Source organism: Ixodes scapularis, unplaced genomic scaffold, assembly GCF_016920785.2.
Source record: "Ixodes scapularis isolate PalLabHiFi unplaced genomic scaffold, ASM1692078v2 PGA_scaffold13__105_contigs__length_92229423, whole genome shotgun sequence".
Taxonomy (NCBI): domain Eukaryota; kingdom Metazoa; phylum Arthropoda; class Arachnida; order Ixodida; family Ixodidae; genus Ixodes; species Ixodes scapularis.
The window spans coordinates 53,840,385-53,851,529 of record NW_024609839.1 but is presented as its reverse complement, the minus strand read 5'-3'; the positions used below and the strand labels follow the sequence as shown (position 1 = coordinate 53,851,529).

Sequence of the window (11,145 nt, the reverse complement as noted above, 5' to 3'; positions counted from 1 at the left end):
CGGTTCGCGGTCGCAGTGCTTGCTTTCCCGTTTTGGGGAGCGGTGGACAATGTATTTTCCAAGGCTGCGATGGTTCAAGCTTTACAAAACGTCGGGGAAGCCGGCGAGATTGTCCCAAGATCGAACGCTTCGACGCTGTCGCCGTGCGCCGCCATGTTGCCTTGGATTTCGCTTACTATTGGTGAGCCACTAGCGACGATAGCGCGTTCTTATTGGCTCTTGACTGCGGTTGACTGCGTGTCAACGCAACTGTGCGTACAAGTTTGGCGCAAGCGGTCTTCGCAACGCAACGCGTCCGCTTGCCGCTACGGAACGCACCGCGCTCAAACGCGAATGTGCGTATGGGCCTTTAGAAATCGAGCCTCATCTATAGGAAACAAGGTTTACGTGCGATATCATCCGACGCGTCCACCGTGGCGTCACCGCGTGTTTGCGTCGCGCTTTCTGTGGGACGCTGCAAGGCGGGGTGTGGCGACGCTGAAGCAAAGTAGGCGGCGCTGCAGTGGATCTACTTGTAATGGTGTTTTTTGGCTGTAAAGGCGTAGGCCTTCTCTTTTTATGCGGTATTTTTTTATCACGTGGGCGACCAAGCGGCAGTACCGATAGACCGGGTATTCTCTCGAGTGGACATGCAACGTCTCGGCCGTCAAATCCTCCACTTCACCTTTGGTAGAATTGATAGTCGACAGAACGGGCGCACCCCTTCGTAGTGTTTCCCAACGTACTGTTCTAGTAACGTTGACTCGAATCCAATCGCGTACTTCGTGCCCCATGGATGGGTGGATCGATGGGAGGGTGTTAATGGCTACACCCATTCTAAGGGTCGGTAGGTTTGCGCCACCTAACCTAAGAAATGACGACCATCAGTGTTGCTCGATGGACATTTGAAAAGGGTCTATTGACGATTTGCGTCACCAAAAAGGCGTCGCTGTGATCGGCCTTCCATGATTTTCCAAAAGCTTTTGTCTTCAGTAGGTTTATTTATGCTCTGATCGACGGAAAGGAGAGCAAAGTCAGTTTCTCAGCTTTGACGGTGTTGATTTATGAACGTTATAAATCCCTAAATCGGCAGCGTATTTTTTTTTTTTTTAGTGACCACCGAACTTTTTGTTTGCTACTAATATAATCTCGCTCATGACGTCAGAAATATGAACCTTAAGAGGCCGAAACATCTCGTAAGGATTCAGTGGAAGATCCGCCTTCAGCACGTGTTCGTAGACTTCCGCCGAGTTTTGGCAGTACGTGCGGCGAAGGGTTATCAAAGGCAGAGAACTTGCGATGGAGCCAAGGCTGCTGTTGAATTCTTAACCTGTCGCTGAACCTTCACTATTTTGAAACTGCTTGGCGCCTGGAGCACAATGGACCAATCTGCAGGGGCGTCCGAGGCTTTGGTACTGTTCCTTACCAGTGCCGCGTGTCTTTAAGACCGCGGACTGTCAACTTGTCTTTAAGCTTTTGTGTATGTGTGTGTAGGGTGGGGGGGGGGGGGGGGGGGGTGCTTGTGTGCGCGTGTACACAAGTGAGTTTTGACATCGTCGTCACCATATCTTGCATCATCATCACAATCGTTTAATTCTGTACTCTCATCACTCTATATTTCTTTTCCTTTTTTTACCCTTACTCCAGTGCAGAGCAGCCAGCTTGGACAGACGTCCAGGCTAACCTCTCTGTCTTTTTGTTTTTAGAATCGATCAATCAACCGATTACACTCCATTCCAATGTTCGGCTCCTGGACGCTGTGATATTTATCTGCTGAACTGTGGGAAGCGTTCAGAGAACGAGCAATATAGCTATCAACTGCAGAGTATCAGACACCGCGCATGTGCTCACAGCCCAGCGATTCAGAAATTTTCAGCTGGCTAATAAGCGTTGGAAAAATTCTATATTCCTGAGCCGTAGCGTCCCGGGCTCGTAGAAATCGCTATGCGCTCCATAATAAATTACCGATGAACAAAAGCATGGGTTCCGCATCATTTTCTCCCAACCGAGGGCTTATAGAAAGGTATGAATTCGGAATATTTTTTCTACTAATTATCAACGTGTATTATATATTTCCTGTGCGCACATCATTCAAAATATGACGTGGCTCCATTTTACAGTTCTTTTACAGTAAAATTATAATAGCGTTTGAGGCGTATACGTGTTTTTAACCCGATCAGCACGCACAATGTCCGTGTAAAAACTACGTATTCCATAAAAAAAAAAAAAAGAAGCTTGGTGTAATGCGACTCAAGGAGCCTATTTATGTAGGTTGAGGCTAATATAATATTTACGTTTGCATAATTTTTAACCCCCCCCAAAAAAATTAGTAACTTGCTGGACACCGGTGAAAATCACAAAAATCTGCCAATTTTGTAGTGATCTGAAGCCAGTACTTTATTTTTGGGATTTCGGAAATGCATAGTTTCCACGCGCCCATGTGGGGCTTCTTTTTTCTTTTTTCTTTCTCAAATTTAAAGTAACGTGTTTTTTTTTATACATCTCAGAAAATGTTTGAAAAACCCTCGCAAGTAACTTTTCAGTCCATTTCGGTTTATCTGAAAAAAAACTTGGAATTTCTAGGCTACAACGACAATACGAAAAGCAAAATGTTTCATTTTTTTTTTTTTTAATTATCTTCATAAGAGCACAGGGTCAGTGGTCCCGAGGAAAGGCCGTTTCATGTTCCTTTGCAATCTCGAGCGACAAACAAAAATGGTTTTCCTTTTAACTCATCGGGGTTCCTTTAGGACAAGGGGTTAGTGTGCCCCGGACTTTTTTTTTTTTTTTTCGGAAAAAAACAGTAAACTGGACTTTGAATTTCAGAAAATTGAGAATTTGACAAAATTAAACTCCGATAAACCCCGAACTTTCAGCGAAAAAGAAACTCCCAAAAACTCTCCCGAATTTCACGAAAAATAAACTCCGAGAACACGAAATCTTACTTATACGCGGCGTTTTCAGCCAGCCTTGCGCCTGTAGCACAGGGGACTCCTTCTGCACACCACGACGGTTCCCAGGCGTTTCGACTGTGGTAAATATTTTATTGGGCAGTTTTCGATGACGCTCAGCAAGTTTCTACACTAACGTTTATTTTTGCTAATCAAAACCTTGATGCTACACTACGAAGGACGTAGTTATTTTAACCACAATGTGACTCACCAAACTGGCCGCATAATAATAACTAACCACTTTTTTTTTTGTGCGATATATAGTTTTTTTCCAGGAACCTTGACTGATGTTCAGTGGAAACCCGGTTTAGTGCCGTACTCTATTTAAAGGCTTACTTTCTTATCTATCTCCATTTTGCTTAGACCATAAAACATTTGTCTGCTCCCTAGCATGTTTGACCATAAATTATAACGTTTGCCACGTAGTAAACGACAGTGCTTTTTAATGTTGAATGGATGCATGGTGGTTGTTCTCTTCGGATTGGGTGGTGGCTTGCGCCACCTAGCCAACCTTTCTGGTGGCGCCATCCGTCATCACTCAGTAACATTCAGGAAATGCTGGAACTCCCTAAATAGCCCATCCACTCTCCTCAACTCTACTTATTCCCTGCGGTGCAATCAGAAACAGGAAAGCCTCAAAGGGGAGCGTGGCACGATTTTATCTCTCTTTCTTTTTCTGTTTGTAATCCCTGGAGAAAGAAACAAAAATGAATATATTCTATCTTTCTTTGTAAAAATTTAAAAAAAATGAAAGAAAGAGTTGCTCTCTGGGCCACCCGTGACGCTCGTGACCTCGATACTGAAGCCGGATATTCATCCGAAAGTTGAGTGCGGAGTCCATGCACGCGGCGTGCGTCATCTTAAAAATAGGAAAGGAGACCTGAGTAGTGCTCGCGTTCTCTGGCACCCCCCCCCCCCCCCCCCCCCCGGGTTTGTGCCGTCTCAAGATTAATCACTCGGGCCCCAGCCGCAACTCCCGGGCGGGCGTTTAGCCAAGCCGATCCTATGTCTCGGGGTACCTCGGAAATAAGCAGACTGCGGAATCGTCCCGACTGCTTCGCAAGCCGAATCGCCTGCGTGGAGTTTCATGAAGTTATTCGAAGGAGCGTAAATATTTTGCTGGCCCCTCGAGGACGCCTTTTGGGGGAACGCACGCTAAGTGAAGGCGACGCGGAAAGATCACGACAATTTCGTAAGGCTGCGCGCATTTTGTGCGCGGCGGAGGTGGGTTTCGATTTGGAATGCGTTACCCTTCTGATCGCCGTGCAAATGGCTGTTTAATTTTTTATTTATTTTTTATTCCTGCGAGACGATATGAGAAGAAAAAACTAACGTTTATAACCACTTTTTGTCAATGTTGCTATTACTCGGCGAGAAAAGCACTGGGTTGAGTATGAGTGCTCGTCGTTTGATAGTCCAGAGAAAAGAGCTACTGAACGTACTTAGAAAGCGTTCCACGGCCCAGGGGCTTTAGACTGAACACTGGGCGAGAGAGTCCGCAATCTCGCCTGGTGTTCGACTTAGAGCCCAAGCCACGGCAGTTCGCGAAAGGCGATGATTGGAATGTTGTCACAACCTCGAGCATCTACTTTACCAAAAAGCCCTCTAAAGAGCTAATTGCTGCAATCTACAGATCTTGAGTTGGGGAATATAATAAGAGGAAGGAAAATGAAAGGTTCCCATGTCCGCGCCCGCGTGACCTGAGCAGGCTGCTGCAATATAAACAGGAAGCTTCAAAAATTACAGTACTAAATATATGATAAAACAAGGGGGGGGGGGGGTGGGGGGGGATGTAACCTCACGTACCATGCTCAGTGCCAAAGCGCAGACTGTCTCGTTTTTTTTTTGTTTTTTTTTTTAAGTCTGTACATATTATTAACCTCTCTATTTGCAAAGTTTTACCCGTAAATTGCAGCATTGGCTCCCCTTGGTGCTTTTCAGGAAAGTGGGCGTTCCAACTTTTTTTTAAGTCTAGGGTGGAGATGGGGTGGGGAGGGGGGGGGGGGGTCGACATGATGGTTGTTTGTAGCGACTTTTACGTGAGGCAATATTTTAATACACACTCGCGATTTCAGGACCAATTATCGGGTGATGATGCCATTTTCTTTGTAATTCCAGAACTACCGTTCATGAATGAGATACTAAAAAACTAGACCCAATATTTTTTGCTCTTTTTTTTTCTTACGATTTTCTTATTAAGGTTCAGTGCCGAGCTCAGTCTATCTATGCGTGTGTTAGGAGCTGGAGTGGGGACAGGGTATTTGAGGACAAGAAGCGGCGGTCCGTGAAGTTCTGGTCCGTGTTTGTTTGCTTTTTGCTTTCAAAAGACGCGGCTTGGGAAAGTCCTACCAACATGATGGATCATTCAGAAGCTGACAGGCGAAAACATCTGGCGCCACCGGCGCGGTATAGTTGCGGGGCCAACGCTTTCCCTGATGTCGAATATAGTCGCCATGTTACGACACCCGTTGCTAATTCTGCGGTTTGATTCCAGGTCCGCCGACGGAGATCCTGACGGATGTCCTCATTCGCAGTTTCGGCCCCGTGTCTGAAAACGAAATGGTACGTCGATGATTCTAACCAACACCTCACTCTTAAACTGTATTTCTTTTTTTTTTTCTTTTTTTTTTTCTTTTTTTCATTGGGAGCTTATTTTTTATTTTATTTTTTTGTAATAAGGACATTTATTATTTTGTACACTGTCTCTTTACTGAAGATATGTCCCCACCCTCAGTTGTAATATCGGTGAAAGGGGCTACAAGAGTCGGATGAATGTATACGAATGAACCCTTTAAATCGGAAGATGGCTTGCTCCACCTGGGGAGTGTTTAAATTATTTTTTCCTTCAAGGATAAAAGTATGGATCTACTGAAATCCGAGACTCGCCAAAAAAAGAGGACAAACAGAACTTCTCAAATACAGCCACTAAATACTTTTTACAGTCCTTTCATAAGTAAGAGTCATTACTAAGTGTCACATCGTTTTTTTGTTTGGTTTTTTGCTTTTGCGTTGGGAGCTGATTTTTTTTCAGTAATAAAGACACTTATTATGTTAGGTACTGTCTCTTTACTGGAGGTAAGTCCCGACCCTTAGTTGTAATCTTGGTAAAAAGGGCTACAAGAGTCGGATGAATATATATACGAATGACCCCTTTAAATTGGACGGTGGCTTGCTCCTCCGGAGGAGTGTTCAAAATGTGTTTTTTTTTTCTTCTTCAGGTATAAACGTATGGCGGTACTAAAACCCGAGACTCATGCAAAACAGGAAGAAGACAACATCTCAGACACAGCTACTAAATTTTATTCACAGCGCTTTCTTTATACAGTCATTGCCATCACTCTTACATATTTGCACACGTTCCCCATCGTCTGCTAGTTCAGTTTAATGTTTTGAAGTCTAAACCTTTAAAAGTTTAGAAGTTCAAAAGTATAAAGTTTAAAAGTCTGAAAGTACAAAAAAAAAGTAAAGCTGAAAATTTGAAAATTGTCGACGCTTAGAAGCTTAGAAGTGTGAAGTATGATTATTTTTAAAGTTTATTATATTGAAAGATAAAGAGTCAAACATTTTAGACGTATAGTAAGTTTGGAACTTTAGCAGTCTGCGCCTTGGATGACTTCTTGTAGAAGCAGAAATGTTTTACACGCCCTTTACGTGTTTCTAGCAGGTTCAGTTAGCCTTAGTGTGGTTATCGCACGTGGTTTCCGAGTACTGATTTTTTTTGTTTATTTATTTAATCGGTACAAAAATATCTGGTCCAACCCGAACATCGCGCTTGCTTTAAAAGGTTGCCCTAGTCCTGTCGGCCTATCACAGGTCTGGACTTCACTTCGGTAATATATTTGTCATAAGGCGGTACGGAAACGAAATTATTGTTTTTATTTCTTTGTTTAGATCGGGTTCATGTTGTGGCAGCAGCCCAGAAAAACTAGTCTAGACTATTGTTCCTGGGATGCCGGTAGAAAATTCGAGAAAACTAATTTTAAAACGAATGAACAGATTTCAGTATTGTGCCTGATGGCGGTCTGTGAAGCTCCACCGGAATACCGCCACGTCATCTGCCTCTGAAAAGCAGTGCCAGTTCGCGGCAGTATGGCTCTCGCGTGGAGTTACTTAGTCCTTAGTCCTGGATGTGACTTGGCGGAGAACGCTAATGACTCTAGTACGTTGTATATCTTAACATCCCCAGTGCTTCCGGAACGTGCATTCCACACCATCAAGATCTTCGTTCTTTAGAGACGTTAGGTAGGAGCTAGATCTGAGGGTGCGAGGACCTCTGCCAAGACAAACATGCCCCCCCCCCCCCTTCACCGCAACCCGGGAATGCGCTGTGACCAACGCGCTCAAATATGGCACCCAGTGAATTCCTTATACACATAGCTTGCAGGCGTCGCCATTGTTGGTGTTGAGGTCACGTGATATCCATGTTCCCGCAAAATCTAGCAGGGAACTTAGGGACTATAGCTCTATTTCTATCCTACTTATATTTTCAACATGGTTGAAAAAGCTATTGCATGATCGTTTGACAGTATGGTGTGCTCATTCCCAGTCAATTCGACTTCCGTAAAAATCATTCTAGTGAGTCTGCGTTACTAACTCAAAAAGAATTAATTTTATGAAACGTCGAAGAGAGAAAAATTGTTCTCAGGATTTTTAATGGTTTCACAAAGGCTTTTGATCTGCTAAACCACAAAATACAACTTCATAAACTCGAGCACTACGGTGTGCAAGGACACGCCCATTCTCTACTCAATTCCTATTTACAGTACAGATATCAATAAGTTCAGATAAATGGACGCTGCTCAGAAGTAAAACCTATTCTCACGGGTGTTCCGCAAGGAAGTGTACTTGGTCCCTTTTTTTTACATTTATATTAATGATATAACCAAACTTAATTTGAACGCAAAGTTAGTTATATACGCAGATGATACTAGCCTATTTTTGCCTGGTAAACAACGCTATTATAATATAACTATAGCTAATCATACTTCGTTAAAACTGCACAAATGGGCGTCGTGAAACTTCGTTAAAATTAATACTACAAAAACCAAAGCAGTTTTTTTCGCCCGAAGAATATTGTAATCTATATTTCGAAACAGGTTATATACAACTGATGCATTGTTGAATTAGCAAGCTCATTTCAAACCCTTGGAGTGTTATTTACGGAGGACATGACTTGGAATAGGCAGATAGATTCTGTTCCAGCTAGATTAGCGCAGACAGTCGGTGTAGTACGGCGTCGCAGCTCCATACTTCCAACAAAAGTTATTACTGTACAACGCCTTGTTTTACTCGCATATTAGTTATTGCTATCTTGTGTAGGGCACAACCACGATTACCACCCTCGAAAAAATTCATGTATTTTAAGAAAAAATTTGGCGCACTATTTGTAATGCCTCTTACGATTGAGCGACTTTCAATGATAAACATTTTTTTATTTCTACACCTATACGTTAAGTCAGGGCTTTCGATCAGAACTAAAACGTAATATGCGAAATCTTGAATCACTGGCTTCATTAACTAGAAACAATCCCGATTACTCAACCCGTCATAGCGAATACTGGAGGGTGGATATATGTAGAACTAATTACGGAACCCAAACGCTGAAATGCTTGCTTCCCAAAACTCTCAACGAACATACTGAGAACAAAATTGATTTGATTAATACTACATTAGAAAACCTAAGGCCAATGTACTTGTAGTTCTATAAGGTCCTGCTTGCTAAGATAGATTTTACATCTGTCAACACGAAATATATATTTGGTGTATTTGATTGAGGTGAATATTTTTATTTGAATGCTTTTTGGTGCTTGAGGTACCGTGATTGCGGTAAATATTTTACTAGGATACATGTTCTAGAAAATTCTTCAAATATTTATATGCTGTGACAAAGCTGTCTCCGGGGTATTTTCGTTCTATTTCCGACATTGTTTACCACATAAAGGAACTAAGTTCATGTTCTAGGAATCTCTGGATCATTTTTTTTTTATTTTGTAACATGCTATCTCTGAGATGTTTGTAATATTTTCATCGCTGCCACTGTAAGGGGGCCTAGGGCTCGTCAAGCTGCCTGTGGGTAGCTTTGAATCTCCGGTCTCCGTCATCAATGCATAAAAATAAAAGGATTTATTATGATCATTATCATTATTATGCGACGTCACAGGCCACGGCTTTACGAATTGCGACTTCACGGAATCCGGAGCAAATAGCCAAAGAAAGCTTCACGTTAAAAAGCTTTTTTTTTTCTCACACAGCTGCACTGAACGTCGTACATAATATACACGTGTTATTAATTTCTGTGCACATACCTCAGCCATCTGCTGCACTCCACGTATGAGTTTCACGAGACGCTTCAGCGTTATCGAAGTTTCGAAGCTCGCGCTGGAAGCGGAACACCCGAAGGACCATCCTGCCATGCGCATCCTCTCAGTGAGCATAGGTGTCATGCATGTGGCATGCACGAAGCAGCGGATTCAGCGCGCGCCGTCGCCGACGGGTTATCGTGCTTTGTGATTGTTATATTTTTGTTACCCGTGGTGTGCGCTGATTGGTGCGACGAGAAAAAGACGAAGTGACGAAGAAAGGACCGAGGCTGGAGACGGTGCACGAAGAGAGAAAAGGAACGCGGTGCGCTGGAGCTGGTGCAAGCACGACTTCGAACCGGAATAAAACGCTTTCCCCCCAAAAGGCTGGCTCCCTGCCTTCCCGGGTCCCACGGCGCCCAAACCACAAGCCGTGACTGGCGCAGTCGACAGGATAGTTCAGCTACGGAACCTTGGGATGAGCGGCCAGCTCCAACACCGCACAGACGTCGCCGAGTTCAAGTAAGCCCGGATTTTTGCCTGCCACAACCGACGGAGCGGTGGGTCCGGCATACCACACGGACGTTGCCAGTTCAAGCAAGCCAGGCTTTTCGTCTACCATATGCGACGGAGCGGCGAGTCCGGAGCTCAGCACGAACGGTGCTCACAGCAAGCAAACTCGGCTTTTCGGCGGCCACGCGACCAGACGCCAGGCGAGCGCTTGGCGTGACCAGTGGGACGGACGCTGCATGACGCAGCCTCAGCGCAAGAACCAACGGCGGAAAACAAGACTTCCAGTCTTCGAGAGGGACAGGAACTACTGCCTGCAATCGGTAGAATCCGGATTTCAGTGATGCACGGACCCTGAGACATTCCTATTAAGCATTTCCGCTGCCAGTGCTTCTGACTGCCCATCGACGACGAAGAGCTGGTCAACCTGAATTGGTGAGCGCATATGCTTGTCTATTTGGCTTGAATGATCACTCGAGCCATGGCGAAGAACTATGAGTCGGGCAAAGGGGAGGGTAAAATGCCTGACAAACTTAAGGAGCCTGATGACGCATCACAGGATGAGGGGAGAACTGATTCTGAAGTGATGAACACTCGATTGGAAATTGAAAAAATAAAGCTCGAACAAATACGGGCACAAATTGAGCTCCAAAAATTGCAGAAGGAAAATGGTGGTGGTGCAAATGGGGGGCTGGGATTACAACCAGAATCTGGGGTAGCCCACTATGCTGCACTCTTGACTAATGTGCTCAGCCGGATGCCCGGGGACAAAACCTTAGTGCCTGGCTGGTTTGAGGCGGTAGAAGTCATATTTCGATCCTTTCAGGTCCCTGACGAGATAAAAACTGTTCTGATAATGCCGTATATGGCTGACAGGGTCAGGTCAGCGATCATGTGCAGTGGCATGAAGGAACTGCCATCTTACGCTCAGCTAAAAGAACGAATTTTACGTGAGCTAAGATTATCTCCAAACGAATACAAACGACTATTCACAACAGCAGGCAAATTGCGGGAAGAGTCCTGGAGCCAGTTCGCCGGCCGACTTAATAGCTACTTCAGTTATTATGTGAACAGTAGAAAAGTGGATACTTACGATGACCTGTTGCAACTAGTTGTCGCGGATAGGTTGAAGGAGTCCCTCCCTAATGAAATAAAAGCATGTGTTGCCTTGAACGAAACGGGGGAGTGGCTGCGTCCCGAGGCGATAGCTAAGCTCGCTGAATGCCATCAGGAGAGTAATGCACAGAGGGTCCCAAAACCCCATCACAAGACAGACACTACTGGTGACTCTAGTCAGAGCGAGTCTATGACGCCTCCGAAAGAGAGAGGTCATACTGAGTATGTCGGCGACACTCGACGCTGTTTCGCTTGTGGGAAACAGGGTCATCTGGCAAGAAATTGCCCTG

General features: G+C 44.5%; 1 protein-coding gene across 1 annotated transcript in view; it reads left to right on the top strand.

The window, feature by feature from the left end:
• Positions 1-11,145, top strand: part of LOC8035839 (gamma-aminobutyric acid receptor subunit alpha-6) — a 94,933-nt gene that overhangs the window by 40,691 nt on the left and 43,097 nt on the right. Inside the window, exon 3 of the mRNA XM_042289903.1 lies at positions 5,425-5,492. Within this exon, the coding sequence (XP_042145837.1) occupies positions 5,425-5,492 (68 nt within the window). The remainder of the gene's footprint in view (positions 1-5,424; positions 5,493-11,145) is intronic.